The following is a 20,772-nucleotide window of genomic DNA, read 5'->3' as shown; positions in this document are numbered from 1 at the left end:
ATGATGGTCGTGCCCGAGCCCAAAAACCTAAGGCACACCTAGTGTGGGTCCATTACCAACATCTGTTTCCGACAGCCACGGCATGGTTTGTACCCTGTAGTCTTCTGTGAGGGCTTTGTTCCCTTGCACACTGGAATGAAGTTTAAAGAAAATCGTGAACCGATGAAAAAGGCTTCAGATTCAAATTCATGTTTTAAGGTGTGGAAAGAAAGAAATTGATGTTGATAGGTAGAGGTGGCGCTTGCATGCATCTCCGTTCCGTCACTTTTGTGGCAGAAGGAGGCCCACGTGGAGCTGCACAGTGCCACCTAGCAGCGTGTGTGAAAACTGCTGTGAAAACTTCCTGATCCAGTCTGGCACCTTCGGTTAGAAGTATCCATCGAAACGGGGAAAGTCAGGAAACTACAATAAAATCTGTGTCCAAACTTTGCACACCAAGTATATCCCTTCAGCACTTGACTCAGGATAGCAAGGTAAGCAGTCCAAAGCTTACTCAGAAAGGGTGTATGGGTTTAAGGCTCCAAATTCAGAAGCTCACAAAGTAAGTCTTAATAAACTGCTTGTCTAGTCAATTCTTTATTTTGAATAAGAAGACATATGTTTTTCTATTCTCAACAACAATACACACATAAATCTGCTACTATATTGGCATGCTAATAACTATGGGAAATGGAACAGTGTTTTGAACAATTTGGCTTATGTTTATGGCTATGACCATAGGGTTCTCTTATGCTAATTATGTCTTTCTAGCTTTCAGGGAGGCTAAGCAGCAGATCAGTATGCTCAATTTGAAATGAAATTCTGAATCTGCTAAATCTGACAAAGGTTTAGGATGTGCCCGAACAAGTTAATGTAGTCACTCTTTCTCATAGAAAAATTCCAATGTATTGCTTACTAATTGGTTTTAAGATGCTTGTGCAAAAACAAGGCCTTGGACGACTGATGCGCATTTGACTACACTCGCGACCATACGAGTCCAAAGTTTTTACATATATGCAGTCATGAACAGGATTTAGTCCATGTCTCTATTTAATTATATGCTTTAGTGCACATTAAGGACTGAGGAAACCCGAAGCCCCAGGCCAGGAGGCCAATGTGAGGGGGCGAAACACATGTGGGCTGTTAAATGCTCTTTCTTTTTGTCACGGGGTTCTATTTATCCGCCTCCGTTTTTGCACATGCATCTTAAAACCAATAAGGAAGCAATAAATTGGAATTTTCCCATATAAAAAGTGACTACATTAACTTGTTCTGGCACATCCTTTGCACTAGTAATGGGGAAGGGTCTCCCAATGTCAAGAACAAGTAACCATCACCAGATATGCTTTATTAATGCAGGATTGCTAAGGATCTGGACCCATGACCCCCCTCTCTCTGACCTAAATGTGACAAAGGCCCTAGCAGGACAATTCACCTTCCTCGCAGTGCAAAACACGCTGTATAAAGGGATGCTCGGTCTTCATCCATGTGCATCTGTCGTTTCACAGAGCAGTAGCGTACAGATCAGGAGTAGTCTCAGTCCCAGTACCAGGGGTCACAGGCCTAAACATAACCGCGCCTCCAACCACACAATATGAGAGTCTATCATGGCTGTTACTTAAAAAGATTATCAGCTCCACTAGTAGGTGAGGAGGAAGTCCAATGAGAAACTATAGCTGTTCCTGTAGCAAATGTTAAACATTTTCACAATGTTGTGCACAGTCTTGACGATAGAGAGGGAACTGCGGGTCTTGGTTTCAAAGTGCATTGCGATTAAGAGAGCTGTACAGGACCTATAAGTCAAAAAGAGGGTCCCACAGCAGCAAGCCACCCTGTTGTGGGCATACAGAACTTTAGTTTACACAATAAACTCCGCTGAATTCTCCAAGGGAAGTGATTAGGACTGAGATAACCTCAAATCCCAGCCGAAGGCACACACTCAGAGTAAACGGGAGACACTCAACACAGGTCTTTGAAGGGCCAGACTTCCCTTTTCTCAGGTCCGCGCCTCTTTCATGCAGATCGGATGGCTATCCTTTAGTGTCCTTCTTCAAAACCACAATCAATGCTTCTCTATTAGCAGCAAGAGCAGATCCTCTGGGCTTCAAGCAGGAATCTATGTACCCGAGGTATTACCCACTCACTTGGGTGGGAAGCTGGCAGTCACAGACAACAGTCCTGGATCACAGAAGATTCCCCAACACTCTACAGGGGTATGTATGTATATGGCATCTCTATTGCATGAACCCAGCCAAAAAGCAGCGGAGAGCTGTAGATGGTCAAAGAAGAGCATAATGTCAACAAGTAAGAGGAGATGGAGCTGGGTTGAGGATGGTTAATGCAAGGTGATGTAGTGTTCTTTAGAGAGGTGAGTCTTCAACTTTTTCCTAAATTGGAGCAGTGTTGGGGAAGTTCTGATGGAGACGTGGATGTTGTTCCAAGATCTTGTTTTTCTTTTTCACATCTCAGTCTGCAGTCTGATGGTGTCCTGGCTTCCGGTGTGCCGAGATCTTCCAGACATGGTGACCTTGTCTGCAAGATGAGCAGGGGGACTGGTCATATAAGTTTTGTAAAAGATGTAGTTGGTTTCGACGATAGTGCCAGCTGGCAAGGGGAGCCAACGGCGTTGCATCAGGATGAATGTGATGTGCTCATATTTTTTTAGTCCCTGGGTGAAACATGCTGCCGTATGTAGCATGCGCGCCTAAGGAGTGCTTGTGTGGTGTCTGGGAAGCCGTGAAATAGGCATGACCACCATCCACATTCAAGAGTACATGAGCTTGAACAACAGTTCTGCAGTTACTTTCTGGAAGAAATGGTTTGAAGTTCTTTAGAAGAATGAGCTTGTACCAGGCTGTCTTTGTTTTTTGGCAATTGTGTTCCTTGAGGGTAAAGTTGGTGTCCAGGGTGAACCTACATGACTTGGCATTCGGTGAAACTTAGGGTTCAAAGCTGTCAAGGTTCATGTAATTGATCCGGGTTTGTACTGTGTCTTGTTTATTGCTCTTAGCAAATAACAGGATTTGTGTTTTGGTTGAGATGAGCTGCAGGTAGGCGTTGGACTTCCAGGTCAGGAAGATGTGCAAGCAGTCTTTGAGGCGTTGGATACTCGAAGCAGAGACGACTTTCAAGTAGAATTGTGTCATTGGTATATTGATGAATGTTGATGCTGTTATCTGTGAACAGAGCACCAAGCGTCTCTATTTAAAGGTCAAAAATGACAGGAGACAGTATGAAGCCATGGGGTACTCAACAGGTCATATGGATGTGCCATGGAGGTGCTTATGTGAACAATCTGGTATGGGTTGGAAAAGTAAGAGGAGAACCAGTGAAGGACATTTCTGGTGAATCCCATTCAAGACTCCAGGTTGCTTATGAGAGTGCGATGGTCAACTGTATCAAAGGCAGCTGACATGTCAGTCAACATCAGGAGGCAGGGTGTCACCTTCATCTGTGGTCAAGAAGGCTTTGTCTATGAGATGTACGGTAGCACTTTCGGTGCTGCAGTGCGATCTAAAACCAGACTGGCAGTCATGCAGGAGATATAGCCATTGATGTGGTCTTGTACATACACTGCTTTTTCAATGATCTTTCAGATAAATGCCCGATAATACAGAGCTCACATAGTGTTAAACTCTGGACAAGAGAGCTCTGTAATCCCATTAACATTGAGGCTATGGTGTACACAAGACTGTTGTGTGTGCTGAGGAGTAAAAATAAAATTCAGATCATCACTACTTGGGTAAGAAAGGGTGGTGGTTTGGATTCCTTCCCTTTATGACCTTAGTATGCATGAGAAGACATTTCTCACAGGATTTGAAATCAGGGCATGGCCTGAGACACCACAAGCATACAGAGTAGGGGTAAGAGATCAATATATATTTGCCACAACTATTAAAGGCTTGAACGTTTTGGAGGGGACACTGCACCCTAAACACTGCACCATTATAACATTCAAAGGCAAAGAAGCGAGGAGAGCAACTCCAAATCTATGTCACAGAGGAGGAAAACAATGAACTGATGTCACTGTGCTGGCGCCCAATGTGGCTCCATAATGCCTGTCCAGGGCAGAACCAGGAGCTGATGTGGAACCGCGGATCCGCCTAGAGGAGCAGGAGAGATATTAGACTAGAGCTGTTAGAGTTTACAGATCCAGTCTGGCACTGACAAGTTTGAAGAAGTGAGGACGCCGCAGGTAGAAGAATCCACCAGAAACTGAAATTAAGCTGAGCTTAAGTAGGCGAAGTGCTGTGCGCGTGGGATCCCAGGCGTGAACTGTGCACAGATGCACACTCAGGCCACGCAAGAGGAAGAGGAGAGTCAGAATGACCGTGCTGCTGAAGGGCTCCAAAGTGAACCACCATCAAGCGGTTAATACCAGCAGGTGAGAAATTGGCCTCGAAAGTCCAGGAGCGTCCGCCAGGGAACCTCTTGAACCGTGGCACAGAATCGTTTGTCCCAAACTCCACAACCTGCTTTTACTGATACCTGGAATGCGATGTCTTTTGTTCATATGCTAATCTACATTTAAAATTATATAAATGAAGAGGTTGGATTTTGTGGTCTTCAAGCACTTCGGGCAGATCACTAAAACCATAACGGCCAGCATTTCAGAGTTTTCTTTCCTGCCATTTAAATTCAGCTCTAGACAAGTAAGGGCACACAGGGCCTGCCTTTAGCATGTGCAGTATGGGCCTACGCCCAGGGCGCAGATCTTCAGAGTGGCGCAAGAGCTGCCTGCAGCAGTCTTCTTCTGACATGGCTCCAGAGGAAAAATGCTTTCAAACACTGCCTTTGGAGGTTGCTGAAGCCCGTGTCTGCATTTTGACTGCTTTTGTCTCTTCTTTCTCTTGCTCCCCTCACCTGCCCCCCCTCCCATTTTTTTAACACACAGATAAAGAAGACAAATTGGAAGGGGCGCCAAATTGGTTTTGCCCAAATGCTCTCCCAGCAAAGGCCAGCTCTGTGTTCACAAACGTCATCTGAAATAGCCACAAGAGGTATTTCCACTCTACAAATGACTAAATACCATAAGGGTATATTCAAGAGGGCTATCAGGCCCAAATAGTCTGCACATTTTGCTGAATGCTGTAGCATATGTACAGTACCCTCCACACTCTCCGATTGTCGCCCACCTGCTCTATGGAAGGCAGATTCCATGCATTTACAGTGTTGCCTCTAAAGAGCTTCCTTGTGTTCCTCATGAGCCTCATACAGTTATGCAGTGAGCGAGGCTTTAAATCCAGAAGAGGATCTTTGGGGTGATGTTCTACGATCAACACCGAACTTCCTAGCAAGCTGTCTCCCCTGAACAAGAACACCAGGGCTGACTCCTCTTACCCACAGGGAGTATGTGGCACTATTAGAATCAGTAGGTTGTTTCTACCCGGATGTGCTTTCAGGGGATTTAATTAACAGAGCCACACAGTTTTATTAAGGTAGGTGTTGTTAGTCCGTATTTTGGAACTATGTGACATACCTGAAGTCAACAATCATCTCAGTCATATTTACTCTCAGTTCCTCCTCACCCAATCAAAGTACCGTGGCTGATGCAACGACCTGATGATCTGCACACATTATTCCCATCATGTGCTAGCCTGTCCAGTGATGTGCTCTAAATGACTGTCTAGACCTCAGGCCTAAATTGATGTCCAATGCTCAAGTGCATTGCACTATTTTGATGCGCCAGGTCCAGCTCTAAAGTGAAGCCCATGCTCAGCCTTAACATGAAGCCCCGTGCTCGGCTCTCGGGTTACATGAGCTCACCTTGCTCAATTCTTGAGCGATGCCCTATGCTCAGGCCTAAAGTGATACTTAGATCTCTCGCAAAGGTTATGTAACAGCGATGTTTCCAAGCTCGGCCTCAAAGGCAAATAATTTCTACAGGCATAAAACGAAGGTGTGTTCCTATTTTTAAAATATTAGCTTTTGCCCAGTCCTAAGGTGTGGCTATTGTCATTTGCCCGTATGAATGGTGGTATCGTTTTTATTCAGATCCACCAAGTGGCGGCAACATGTTGTCCAAATAAACTCGCATGTTCTGCTCTAATTGCTGTTTTCTGATCCCTAAAGTAATGATGTGTGCTGAGCACTGAAGAGAAGCGAAGTGCTGAGTCTCAGCAATGCAATATGTTGAGCCGCTTTGATGTGCGATGAGCCCTAAAGTTATATTGTCTGAGCTCTAACACGATGTTGTGACCTGAGACTTACAGTGACAGTGTGACCTGAGCCTCAGTAATACTGTTTGATCAGTCATAACGCGATGCTATGTGTTGGGCTTCAGTGATGCTGTGTCTCAGTGATGCTGTATGTTCGACTTCTGTGATGCTGTGTGTCAGGTCTCAGTGATGTTGTCTGTTGGGCTTCAGTGGTGGTCTTTGCGCAGCTCTAACATGATGCTGTATGTCGAGCCTTTGTGATGTGCGATGAGCCCTAAACTGATGCTGTCTGAGCCCTGAAGTGATGTTGTGGTCTGAGCCTTAAACTGACAGCATGTTCTGGGTCTCAGTGATGCGGTCTGTTGGGCCTCACTGATGCTGTCTGTTGGGCCTCAGTGATGCTGTCTGTTGGGCCTCACTGATGCGGTCTGTTGGGCCTCAGTGATGCGGTCTGTTGGGCCTCACTGATGCGGTCTGTTGGGCCCCAGTGATGCGGTCTGTTGGGCCTCAGTGATGCGGTCTGTTGGGCCCCAGTGATGCGGTCTGTTGGGCCTCAGTGATGCGGTCTGTTGGGCCTCACTGATGCGGTCTGTTGGGCCTCAGTGATGCGGTCTGTTGGGCCTCACTGATGCGGTCTGTTGGGCCTCACTGATGCGGTCTGTTGGGCCTCAGTGATGCGGTCTGTTGGGCCTCACTGATGCGGTCTGTTGGGCCCCAGTGATGCGGTCTGTTGGGCCTCAGTGATGCGGTCTGTTGGGCCTCACTGATGCGGTCTGTTGGGCCCCAGTGATGCGGTCTGTTGGGCCTCAGTGATGCGGTCTGTTGGGCCCCAGTGATGCGGTCTGTTGGGCCTCAGTGATGCGGTCTGTTGGGCCTCACTGATGCGGTCTGTTGGGCCTCAGTGATGCGGTCTGTTGGGCCTCAGTTCTGTTGGGCCTCAGTGACGCTGTCTGTTGGGCCTCAGTGATGCTGTCTGTTGGGCCTCAGTGATGCTGTCTGCTGGGCCTCACTGATGCGGTCTGTTGGGCCTCAGTGATGCGGTCTGTTGGGCCTCACTGATGCGGTCTGTTGGGCCTCAGTGATGCGGTCTGTTGGGCCTCACTGATGCGGTCTGTTGGGCCTCAGTGATGCGGTCTGTTGGGCCTCAGTGACGCTGTCTGTTGGGCCTCAGTGATGCTGTCTGCTGGGCCTCACTGATGCGGTCTGTTGGGCCTCAGTGATGCGGTCTGTTGGGCCTCACTGATGCGGTCTGTTGGGCCCCAGTGATGCGGTCTGTTGGGCCTCAGTGATGCGGTCTGTTGGGCCCCAGTGATGCGGTCTGTTGGGCCTCAGTGATGCGGTCTGTTGGGCCTCACTGATGCGGTCTGTTGGGCCTCAGTGATGCGGTCTGTTGGGCCTCACTGATGCGGTCTGTTGGGCCTCACTGATGCGGTCTGTTGGGCCCCAGTGATGCGGTCTGTTGGGCCTCAGTGATGCGGTCTGTTGGGCCTCACTGATGCGGTCTGTTGGGCCCCAGTGATGCGGTCTGTTGGGCCTCAGTGATGCGGTCTGTTGGGCCCCAGTGATGCGGTCTGTTGGGCCTCAGTGATGCGGTCTGTTGGGCCTCACTGATGCGGTCTGTTGGGCCTCAGTGATGCGGTCTGTTGGGCCCCAGTGATGCGGTCTGTTGGGCCCCAGTGATGCGGTCTGTTGGGCCCCAGTGATGCGGTCTGTTGGGCCTCAGTGATGCGGTCTGTTGGGCCTCAGTTCTGTTGGGCCTCAGTGACGCTGTCTGTTGGGCCTCAGTGATGCTGTCTGTTGGGCCTCAGTGATGCTGTCTGTTGGGCCTCAGTGATGCTGTCTGTTGGGCCTCAGTGATGCGGTCTGTTGGGCCTCAGTGATGCGGTCTGTTGGGCCCCAGTGATGCGGTCTGTTGGGCCTCAGTGATGCGGTCTGTTGGGCCTCAGTTCTGTTGGGCCTCAGTGACGCTGTCTGTTGGGCCTCAGTGATGCTGTCTGTTGGGCCTCAGTGATGCTGTCTGTTGGGCCTCAGTGATGCTGTCTGTTGGGCCTCGGTGATGCGGTCTGTTGGGCCTCAGTGATGCTGTCTGTTGGGCCTCAGTGATGCTGTCTGTTGGGCCTTAGTGATGCGGTCTGTTGGGCCTCAGTGATGCTGTCTGTTGGGACTCAGTGATGCGGTCTGTTGGGCCTCACTGATGCTGTCTGTTGGGCCTCAGTGATGCGGTCTGTTGGGCCTCAGTGATGCGGTCTGTTGGGCCTCAGTGATGCTGTCTGTTGGGCCTCGGTGATGCGGTCGGTTGGGCCTCAGTGATGCTGTCTGTTGGGCCTCAGTGATGCTGTCTGTTGGGCCTCAGTGATGCTGTCTGTTGGGCCTCAGTGATGCTGTGTGTTGGGCCTCAGTGATGCTGTCTGTTAGGCCTCAGTGATGCTGTCTGTTGAGCCTCAGTGATGCTGTCTGTTGAGCCTCAGTGAAGCGGTCTGGTGAGCCTCAGTGATGCGGTCTGTTGGGCCTCAGTGATGCGGTCTGTTGGGCCTCAGTGATGCGGTCTGTTGGGCCTCAGTGATGCTGTTTGTTGGGCCTCAGTGATGCTGTCTGTTGGGCTTCAGTGATGCGGTCTGTCAGTCATGACGTGATGCTACGTGTTGGGCTTCAGTGATGCTGTGTCTCAGTGATGCTGTCTGTTGGGCCTCACTGATGCGGTCTGTTGGGCCTCAGTGATGCGGTCTGTTGGGCCTCAGTGATGCTGTCTGCTGGGCCTCAGTGATGCTGTCTGCTTGGCCTCACTGATGCGGTCTGTTGAGCCTCAGTGATGCGGTCTGTTGGGCCTCAGTGGTGCTCACTGCGCAGCCCTAACGTGATGCTATATGCTGGGGATGTGTGATGTCTTGTGCTTAGCTTTACAATTATGCCCTGGGATTATCCCTAAATGTTTGCACCCATAAAAATGTTTTGTTTTTTTTACGAAGTTTTATATAGCTGGGCACAGGCCTACATTAAATGTGTCGTGCTTAGGACTACATTAAAGATGTCTGCTGAGCACTAAAGTGATCAGCCACGATGTTATTGATGGTTTTCAGAAACAAATTCCGAAAAACTATTTTTACAGATTTTAAGAAAGTTGCCGTCTGTCACAGTTACATTGTGGGGTGTGTGCAATCAGTTACTGACACCTGCAAGGCAGCAGCTATCTCACACGGTAAGACAGATCAGAATCGAGGTCACTACGAGGCGACAGTCCTCAGGGTATACTGGAGGGGAGGGGACTTGTCATCTGAGGGGCTCCCAAGCCCAGACACTATAGAGTAATCTTGTCATATACTGCCCTGCCTAGCACTGCAGCGTAACAGGAAGCTTTACAATGCACACTAGGCACGGCTGCTTTTAGAGCATGAATCCGGCCTCATGACTGGCATGAGGAAGTGTCAGAAGTCCCACTGAGCTCGAGGTCCCCTGTCTCAACTCGTCCATGGAATGAATCCATCTTTGGTATTCCAGGAATCCTGCGTGCGTCAGTGGTAGGCAAACTACTTGCATGGCTGAAACTGCCAACTCAGCGAGGTAGCCCACCTAAGGAAAAGTCACTCCTCAATTTGGAACTCCCATAGTTTCAAAATCCGGCTCTCTTCTATTTCCAGCCTATGTGGTACCTTGCGGCCTAGAAGTGAGGCTGCAAAGTGCCACTTAAAGCTGTTCGGCCATAGTCCTGCAAGGGCAACACACAGTCCCACAGCAAATCCACTTTCCACTGCTTAGCCGTGCACCCTCAATAGCTCTTGTTGTAAGAGCCGATGATAAACTGGAACCTGGTTACTGCATTCCTAGCGATTCCATACTGCAAGAAATAGGAGGGATCCTGGGTATAGGAGAAGTATGTAGATACCACTATTAATTCTGTTTCTCAATAGGCTCTCTTTTTTCTCAATCCACCGGCTCCCCGCCTACTCTATTGCCAACAAGCTTAACCAGCAGACCAACAGACTCCTTACTAATGAGGAAAAGGGCATGGGCTAAGTGCTGGTCAAGGAAAGTGTGTTGAGGTAAAAAGACACTGAGTTATTTTACTATCTTTCAATCTCTACCCTATGTCTTTATCTTTATTCTTGTACATTTGTCGTTCTTCACATCTCTTCCTCACTCTATCCCTACCGCGTTGCTTGTTGTTTTCACCTCTCTTTCTCTACTAGTCATTCACCCTAAATGTGTAAGTCACTTAAATCTGAGGTGGGTCGGTTGGTGGTGTGCACAGAGAGAGTTCATCATCAAGTTTAAATTGTGTAAACCCAATCCAAGTTTAAATTCTGCAAAGGTTAGTTTGGGTTTTCCTCTCATCCATTAACTTCCACTAAGTAAGAGCAACATTTTTAGATGACATAATTGTAGATGTTGTCTATTATAAAAAGCAACTTCAGAGCTTATGTTCATGCCCTTAAATGGTCCACGCGATTGAATGCATCTGAATGGTGGTAACACCCTCCCCATGGCCTCCCAGACCCCACACTGGCATCCCTTAAGGGCATCCTACACATCATACAGCGCTAAACGAACTATCATTTATTGGTGTCCCTCTCCTGCCTGCGCCATCTTCAAAACCAGCTGCTTGATTTAAAAAGCCATCATGACCAGCACCCCCACTTGTTTTGAGGACAAGCTCGCCATCTCTGAATGCGCTCAGAATACCCTCAGCCAGACCACTATCAGAAAGCAAGGCAGCAGGCCTATGTTATCTAAGCACCCATTATCTTGAATAACATCCCCGTATTCATATGGACCACCTCCCAACACTGCTCTTGTTTAGGAAAGAGTCAAAGACACGACTCTTTGAAGAATACTACATCACAATGCAGTAATACTCCAATATCCAGCTACCTCCCCTATCGATTGTTGACTGTATGCTTGCCTTTGACCCTGTTCAGTGCTCCTCTGCCTTTTTGGCTATATTCAGGCTCTTCAAATATCACATGCATACATACAAATAATAGTAGAAAGCTTCACCCTAGAGCACCCCATACATGAAGAGGTTTAACATTTCTGGAACCAACTTCTCCTTATGTAGCCTACGACCATGTAACATATTGAATGTAGATAACTTTTGTAGTGGGTGTTACACCTACCTCCATAAAGGAAATCCCTAAGCTCCAGACATCAGAGTGGATGCCATACTGCTCCCCAGAAATCCTCTCGGGCTGTAAGACAAAAAAATGAAATTAGGCCCGCAGGACTGGCCATCCCCAAACCTAATTGATAGTTTGGTTGCTTCTTTCACTATGGTCAAACACTTGCCACAGACAGAGGATGTACAGCCAACAGTGGCCTACAAAATATATGTTTTGGGCCACCATCATATTGATGATCAGATTACTCCAAAAGCCTAAATATCTCTCCTCAGTAAACATGGATAACATACTTCCGGTTAGATATACAACTAATTGCTGAAATCTGTATTGCAATGATACTGCAATGATAGACAAGAGTACGCGTTTAGTGACAGGCATGTTTGCAATCATACTGCAAACATTTCCCCATCCCTTTCTGCGATGGAACATACTAGCCACCTGCAATCAGGCTTACTACATTATTGTCAAATGTTACTAGCACCTCTCTTCTCTAAATCATCGGAATCACCTACAGTAGATGGATCCAAAGGACAGTGCCAGACCAGCGTCTCTTCAAACTGAGTAGGCTACTTTAGGTCACACTCTCTTTACTTCTAGTTAAGCTGATGCGGTCAGACTCCTTTTGAACACATCACTTATGAGACGCCAGCCCTATTTCTGTATTGCTCACACTTGTCTCTTGAACATTTCATAATTATGAGTTCCTTTCGACACTCACAGTGCAGTAGGATATTCTGCCTGAAAGTAATGGAGATTTCACTTGTGATCTTGATGCCATTCTGGAGCCTCTGCTATTCCTTGCCCCCTAACAATTCTCAGCAACTTAACTTTCAACCTGAACAACCATCAATGGCACACTTCCTTTGGTTAACTCACCCCAGACCCTCTGACCAACACCTACAAAGTGGCACAGAATCCAACATGGTGGCGAGGTCTTCAAAGAATTTTCCATGAGCATTAATGGGAAAGGGCGACATATCACAAACGCATGAGTGCACAGGGGACTTTAAAACAGTGACTGTGAGTTGCTTAAAAGATGTGGAGAAAATCCATAGATTTAACAGGCACTATCAAAAAAGGATCACAAAAAGGGGGTGGTGATGGACAGAGTATCTGAGTTAATCAGAACACTCCTACCCAGTCAACAGATCAGGGTTTGATCCATCACCGTTATTTAGCTCACTGCACCATCCCAGTTCAGAACCTGGCTATATGCAAATTAGTCTGTCCCTGGCCCAGTGCATCATGGGAACAGGGCAGACCAAACTACCAAGCCAATTCTTCACTGGAAAGGAAACAAGCTTCCGGGGACCGGTTTCTGGCATTACAGCCGTCTTCGGCCCGGCTTGCTTGAATCCTGATGGTGCAATGAGCAAGGGACTCATGTCTGAGCATACCCTTCCACACTCATGGTGGCCAAAATAATCACAAAAAGGGGGTGGTGATGGACAGAGTATCTGAGTTAATCAGAACACTCCTACCCAGTCAACAGATCAGGGCTTGATCCATCACCGTTTTTTAGCTCACTGCACCATCCCAGTTCAGAACCTGGCTATATGCAAATTAGTCTGTCCCTGGCCCAGTGCATCATGGGAACAGGGCAGACCAAACTACCAAGCCAATTCTTCACTGGAAAGGAAACAAGCTTCCGGGGACCGGTTTCTGGCATTACAGCCGTCTTCGGCCCGGCTTGCTTGAATCCTGATGGTGCAATGAGCAAGGGACTCATGTCTGAGCATACCCTTCCACACTCATGGTAGCCAAAATAATCACAAAAAGGGGGTGGTGATGGACAGAGTATCTGAGTTAATCAGAACACTCCTACCCAGTCAACAGATCAGGGCTTGATCCATCACCGTTTTTTAGCTCACCTCACCATCCCAGTTCAGAACCTGGCTATATGCAAATTAGTCTGTCCCTGGCCCAGTGCATCATGGGAACAGGGCAGACCAAACTACCAAGCCAATTCTTCACTGGAAAGGAAACAAGCTTCCGGGGACCGGTTTCTGGCATTACAGCCGTCTTCTGCCCGGCTTGCTTGAATCCTGATGGTGCAATGAGCAAGGGACTCATGTCTGAGCATACCCTTCCACACTTATGGTGGCCAAAATAATCACAAAAAGGGGGTGGTGATGGACAGAGTATCTGAGTTAATCAGAACACTCCTACCCAGTCAACAGATTAGAGCTTGATCCATCACCGTTTTTTAGCTCACTGCACCATCCCAGTTCAGAACCTGGCTATATGCAAATTAGTCTGTCCCTGGCCCAGTGCATCATGGGAACAGGGCAGACCAAACTACCAAGCCAATTCTTCACTGGAAAGGAAACAAGCTTCCGCGGACCGGTTTCTGGCATTACAGCCGTCTTCGGCCCGGCTTGCTTGAATCCTGATGGTGCAATGAGCAAGGGACTCATGTCTGAGCATACCCTTCCACACTCATGGTGGCCAAAATAATCACAAAAAGGGGGTGGTGATGGACAGAGTATCTGAGTTATTCAGAACACTCCTACCCAGTCAACAGATCAGGGCTTGATCCATCACCGTTTTTTTAGCTCACTGCACCATCCCAGTTCAGAACCTGGCTATATGCAAATTAGTTTGTCCCTGGCCCAGTGCATCATGGGAACAGGGCAGACCAAACTACCAAGCCAATTCTTCACTGGAAAGGAAACAAGCTTCCGGGGACCGCTTTCTGGCATTACAGCCGTCTTCGGCCCGGCTTGCTTGAATCCTGATGGTGCAATGAGCAAGGGACTCATGTCTGAGCATACCCTTCCACACTCATGGTGGCCAAAATAATCACAAAAAGGGGGTGGTGATGGACCAAGCCCTGATCTTTTGACTGGGTAAGAGTGTTCTGCTTAATTCAGATACTCTGTCCATCACCACCCCCTTTTGAATCGTTTTGGCCACCACAAGTGTGGAAGGGTATGCTCAGATGTGAGTCCCTTGCTCACTGCACCATCAGGATTCAAGCAAGCCGGGCCGAAGACGGCTGTAATGCCAGAAACCGGTCCCCGGAAGCTTGTTTCCTTTCCAGTAAAGAATTGGCTTGGTAGTTTGGTCTGCCCTGTTCCCATGAGGCACTGGGCCAGGGTCAGACTAATTTGCATGTAGCCAGGTTCTTGACTGGGATGGTGCAGTGAGCTAAAAAACGGTGATGGATCAAGCCCTGATCTTTTGACTGGGTAAGAGTGTTCTGCTTAATTCAGATACTCTGTCCATCACCACCCCCTTTTGAATCGTTTTGGCCACCACAAGTGTGGAAGGGTATGCTCAGATGTGAGTCCCTTGCTCACTGCACCATCAGGATTCAAGCAAGCCGGGCCGAAGACGGCTGTAATGCCAGAAACCGGTCCCCGGAAGCTTGTTTCCTTTCCAGTAAAGAATTGGCTTGGTAGTTTGGTCTGCCCTGTTCCCATGATGCACTGGGCCAGGGTCAGACTAATTTGCATGTAGCCAGGTTCTTGACTGGGATGGTGCAGTGAGCTAAAAAACGGTGATGGATCAAGCCCTGATCTTTTGACTGGGTAAGAGTGTTCTGCTTAATTCAGATACTCTGTCCATCACCACCCCCTTTTGAATCGTTTTGGCCACCACAAGTGTTGAAGGGTATGCTCAGATGTGAGTCCCTTGCTCACTGCACCATCAGGATTCAAGCAAGCCGGGCCGAAGACGGCTGTAATGCCAGAAACCGGTCCCCGGAAGCTTGTTTCCTTTCCAGTAAAGAATTGGCTTGGTAGTTTGGTCTGCCCTGTTCCCATGATGCACTGGGCCAGGGTCAGACTAATTTGCATGTAGCCAGGTTCTTGACTGGGATGGTGCAGTGAGCTAAAAAACGGTGATGGATCAAGCCCTGATCTTTTGACTGGGTAAGAGTGTTCTGCTTAATTCAGATACTCTGTCCATCACCACCCCCTTTTGAATCGTTTTGGCCACCACAAGTGTGGAAGGGTATGCTCAGATGTGAGTCCCTTGCTCACTGCACCATCAGGATTCAAGCAAGCCGGGCCGAAGACGGCTGTAATGCCAGAAACCGGTCCCCGGAAGCTTGTTTCCTTTCCAGTAAAGAATTGGCTTGGTAGTTTGGTCTGCCCTGTTCCCATGATGCACTGGGCCAGGGTCAGACTAATTTGCATGTAGCCAGGTTCTTGACTGGGATGGTGCAGTGAGCTAAAAAACGGTGATGGATCAAGCCCTGATCTTTTGACTGGGTAAGAGTGTTCTGCTTAATTCAGATACTCTGTCCATCACCACCCCCTTTTGAATCGTTTTTTACTATCAAAAAAGGGGCTGATACTGCTGCCATTAAAGGCTGCGTAAAGGGTTGATCATTTTTATCAATTCACATTGCAGTGCACGGCTGTCAAGCGGTGGGCAGGTGTGGGTGAACTAAAGCGGTCAGTTAATGAGGGAGTCTTATTGCAGGGACATCTGGTGTATAAAAGTAAGGAGATGTGATATCACATATTAAGATAAACTGCAACCAATGCTAGCAACCAGACTAACAGGGTGATAACTGTCCATATAATCTGCAATGTCTAATATTATCATTTGATCAGTATCCATGATCTTTTCAGACTGGCATGCACATAAGAAGCACTGGTCCACTGTTATGTAAAAGTCAAATGCTATCCTATGGATTTTCAGCACCGTGGATCTCTCAGCAGCTGTCCTTCCTTGCTTCATAAATGTTAATACTAGGAGACCACGTCGAGGAAATGGAATGGTAAAAATATGGTTCAATGGTGTTCAAAAGTATCTTTCTCTTCTGGTCCAGCTTAATTGCCCCCTTCCCCCAATGCATACAGGCTGCTGACAAAGCTCTGGTTCTCTTGTCAGAGAAAAGAGTTTTCAGTAACATGGACTAACACACCAAAGGCCTCTGTTGAAGTAAAATCATTCTCAGGTAAATCTCAGGAGACCTCTGGTTCCAGTAAAAAGAAGATGTATAATCAAACCAAGGATCATCAGAGTGTCTGGCAAAAATGTTCTAGAGGACACGTATGATTACACAAGTGATGATATTCTAACAAACATGTGATCAATATGTAGCCAATGAGGCAGTAGTCCTGTAGGCATAATAAGCAGTCAAAAAAAGGCGCTGAGCATGCACTAATCATGCAATATATCAATCATCACTGGTGCATAGATAAGGAGGCAATTTACACCAGCATGGCAAAGGCAATCTTTCCATATTTGGATATAAATTCGTACCTGATGGCATACCTTAATACAGAATAAGCTCCAGTAAGACCTACCTAAACTCAATGTTCCAGCTCATGGACTGGGTTCTCGAAAAGGCTGCTCAGTTAAACCGCGAGCCCACCTTCTTGCCTTATTTCAGAAGCCTGTTATTATAACACTAACCTCAGCTACTGCACAGCCTTTCTTCATACCGTCCTTGGGCACGCAAAGCTCCACTATCATGCCTTTGACCTCAGATTCATCCTTTATCTTGGAGCATGCCACTGCTGTTTATTTTTCGTTGCATAAACTGTTTTGCAAGAAAGCATAGTTACTGTATCAAAACCATCCCTGCCTTCACCTCTCCTCAAAAGTCTTACAATATGCGTTACTATAATTTTCTCCTCGAGACCTCCAAACATTTCCCATATGTGGCCCTGTTACGGCCGCTGCCCTAGAATTACCAGTAGCTGGGGTACCAGTACAAGGGGACGGGGTGAAATTAGCGAGGGATTACAAGTTCTGAAGGAATCAGTATGCACATTTATCTTTTCTACCACAATGGTGATGTCTAAGCTTTCAGAAAGCAAATCTTGCTTTCAGGAAAGGAGTGAGACATCATAGTGGTGCTGCTTGCTCTGGACTGAGACCCAGCACATGAAAATCTGATGGTCACCACACAGCAGTGTGAAGAGAACAGCGAGCTAAAGCAAAAATGGGTGACCTGTGCTTTAAAAACAGCAAAGTTGGGAGCAGGAATTGCTTATGAGGGCCCACTGGCCTTTGGGATGACTAACCATGGGCCCCAAATAGGGACATAGCGGGAAATAAGTATTTAGACATATGGGCTGCATTATAGAGCTTTGACAACAGACGACACTAAATCAGAATCCCTGTAACAAAATTAATAGTTTTCCAGATTCCACTGAAAAAATGTTTATTGGTTATAATCAGTTATAACTGAAAACCAGAATACCTACCAATGAAGTAGCTCTTCTAACGAGCCAGCTACCCTTCCCTCGGTTCTTGTGCAGCAAAAGTAGCCACATTCACATTATTTGCCAGAGCAGGCAGGCCAGCTCTGACATACAGTTACTCACCGCCATGTAGGCATTTGTTCCCACGTAGGTTTTGGCGATGGAATTCACCAACTAGAAGACAGAGAAAAGGAGATTATAATACCATTCAATGCAGAATAATTACAAAGTTCACTTGTCATTTCTTCCAAGCTAATTTAAGCTGGAAGCCTGGAGGCCTGGAAAGTTGAAGGGTGCATGCTTATTTTAGGCATTATTAACATCATGTTGCCCCTAAAAATTGATTAAGACCTGAAAGAGAAAAACAAAGATACTGTATCCGAGTGTTTCATGTATCCAGAGGTTCTACTACCTTTACATATATTTCTATACGGTCAATGAAGAGTTTTCTTAAAATGAATATGTGTTTTCACACAACCTGTAAAGGGGTAGCACTGATTCCATCTGAAAGAACACAGAGGACCCATGCTCAATTCACCATTGTATGGAAGAAAATCTTGAATTTACAATTTGCTTTGACTTTCAAAACTATCGGTCATGGGGGGGCTTACCTACACAAATGATTACTGCCGAAGGTTTGTAATTCGGTCATACCAGACAGTGGACCTCCATCATTCCTGTACCACCCGTTCTGAAGGGACATGTAACATGCTATGGATCGATGGTCCCTGAAGACTAGCGGGGGTCCTGTTAGGACCTTATATAAAGGGATAAAACGCTAAATGGAGCAGGCATCCCTATTCGCACAAGCTTCATTCACTCATATTAGCCCTAGTCTGCTCAGATCACACCCCCGTTTCTGAGGTCATTCTCAGACTTGTACTGGAACCCCTGATAATACTGTATAAAACTAATACTTATTTTTTAAAGTAATAACTCTTTATCTGACATTTGCATGCATGTGATAACTAATTCCATTTAGTATGTCTGGCTCGGCCTTCAAACCAACCTCCTTTGAGCAGAGCCTAGACTTCTTGACCAAGCTAGCCTGGAGATTCAAGGAGACTTCTGGTGCCCACCCAGGACCCTGTCCAGTAGGAAACACGTGCAGTCTCACCTCTGATACTGCCAAGTGATTCATACATCTATAACATCTGGGAAGAAGCCTGACATTGATATGCTGAAAATGTGGCCTAGTTCTACCCAGATGCTTACAACTATCCTTTCTGTAACATGGATCATGTTTGTCTTTGTAGATCACCATCTATTGTGATTGCCTCTTTAATGGTGCGGTGCTTAGTATAAATTTAATTAAATGGAGTATGAGAACATTGCCCAGAGCTGGAGTTGGACACTGGGACGCGAAGATCGGGGGTGTTTCGAATGAATGCTTTTAGGCCACTAGGCTGGAGAGAGCATGGCCTTGACTTATCACTTGAGAAAGGTGACATCAGACAGCTCAAATGCCACCAACTGATGCCACCTTCTGTGTAGTTAAGAGAAGCCATACACAAATTCTCAAAAATAACGCAATGAGGAGGCACGTCAAAATGATCAATTGCCGTGAAAATCAAATACACCGGGTGGACGATGGCTCTCTGATCTTGGACATCTAGGACCCCCACATACTAAGAAATTGGAGAACATGTCTGCGTGACCTGGATTCAGGCCACCGCAAAAGCACCAGGTCGCAGGCGCTTGGTGACAGCCCTTTCGAAGCATGGACTTGTTCCACGTGCCCCCCTGCTGTGGAGTCTAGGCGCTCTAGTGTGGTGCAAATCTACATCAGCGAGCACTTTGCTGCTGGGGCCTCTGCCTGCTTTGAGCGTGGATGACGCGTGCCACGAGGAGGCGGCCTGAGGAGAGCGACAGATTTTGACACCTCAGAACGCGGTGGTGACCTTGTCTTTGAGACTTGTATTTGGCAGCAAGGGAAGGGGCTGAAATTCAAATCGACACCGCATAAAGCTCCGGGGTCAGAGTCCGCAGGGACGCCTCCAAATGGAAATTAATTACAATTTGTGCTGTGCTTTGCAGAGGCCTCACTGCCATTGTTGCGCCAGATATTCATTTTTATTTTGTAATAATTTTTTTGTGCACGCCGGTTGGGGTCCCCAGGCGAGACTTCCCCCCAAACCCATTCTGCTGCCCTCACTTTTGTTCGGCCAAAGTACTTTCCCAGCACAGCTGCATACCAATGAGGCCTTCTATTTGTGGGTAGTAATTACAATATACGCGCTTTCTGCTGGCATTGAGCGAACAGCCATTCTGTTCTGCGCCCAGGAGAATGGTCGCTATGGAATACCAAGGGCGAGGCTAGACGAGCCCGCCTTTAGGGCCCGGCCCCCCGGCCCACACCGCGCCGCCATTGGTTCATAGGCCCAGGAGGCTGCCCTATGGGCAGCCATCCTGGGAAGTACTTCCGGGTCAGGGGGCGCGTGACGCACGTCCGGTGGGGGCGTGGGGCAGAGGCCATGACCTATTTAGGTCTGGGTCACGGTCATCTCGGCCTCTTTCCCCGCCTGCGCCGGACCTGATCGCCACTCCCTGTCCGTTAGTCAGCTAGTTTTAATCTTTTTAAACTTTAAGTTAAACTTAGGTGGCCCAGTAGCTTCCCCGCCCCATAGTCTGACCCCCGAGGACATTGACGGAGTGCCGACGAACCTCGACGTGCAGCGGAGGAGAGAGCGCCGACCGGGTCGCCAGGTGAGGTGCCGGGGTTAGCTGAGGCTGGGGGCGGGCGCGGGTCCGGGGCTTGTTTGACGCCTCCTCCTGCTGCAGCCCGGTGAGGTGTTGGGAGCGGAGAGCGTGGTGCGGGCCCGCGTTCGCCTGCAGCGGCCTTAGGAAAGGGCAGCAGAGCTCCGGCGCCGTCGCCTGGCGGCAGGGTGGGTGTGGGGCGAGGGAGAAGGGTAGCGGGACTCAGAGTAGTAGGTAGCGGTGCAAAGAAGGTACCATGGCACCCAGGGGGCAGAGCCATAAGCGCAAGGGCAAAGACCCGGAGATTGCGCAGTTACTGGCCTTGCTCCTCCAGAAGTTTAACGGGGACGACGAGTGCAGTGAAGTAGAGTCTGAGGGGCCCCATTCCGATCCGGAGGGAGAGACCCCGAGCATTGCGGAGCGCCCACGCAGGCGTGGTGTTCCGCCCAAAGCGGCGTTCCCTCCCCTGCCCAAGAAACCGAGGGCACAGAATCCTAGGGGCTCACGTGGGCAGAAGAAGAAAGGGAGCGGTGGGGGAGCGGGGCTGCCCCCCCCTCCGAGGGTTCCTTCGCCGAGTGCCCCCCCATTGGCGCCGCCTGCACCCGTAGCTCCTCTTCCTGCGCCCCAGGCGCCAGTACTCCCGTGGGCGGCGCCTCT

The 20,772-nt window shown here is 48.2% G+C and overlaps 1 protein-coding gene across 2 annotated transcripts in view; it reads right to left on the bottom strand.

The window, feature by feature from the left end:
• Nucleotides 1-20,772, bottom strand: part of MAP2K5 (mitogen-activated protein kinase kinase 5) — a 1,262,070-nt gene that overhangs the window by 544,032 nt on the left and 697,266 nt on the right. For both annotated transcript variants that reach the window (XM_078683055.1, XM_078683056.1), the window contains 2 exons: nucleotides 17,542-17,592; nucleotides 11,249-11,320 (listed from right to left, as the gene is read on the bottom strand). In XM_078683055.1, the coding sequence (XP_078539181.1) occupies nucleotides 11,249-11,320; nucleotides 17,542-17,592 (123 nt within the window). The remainder of the gene's footprint in view (nucleotides 1-11,248; nucleotides 11,321-17,541; nucleotides 17,593-20,772) is intronic.

This window comes from Lissotriton helveticus, chromosome 3_1, assembly GCF_964261635.1.
Source record: "Lissotriton helveticus chromosome 3_1, aLisHel1.1, whole genome shotgun sequence".
NCBI lineage: Eukaryota > Metazoa > Chordata > Amphibia > Caudata > Salamandridae > Lissotriton > Lissotriton helveticus.
The sequence above is the reverse complement of the archived record's forward strand: the minus strand, read 5'-3'. Positions and strand labels throughout refer to the sequence as shown.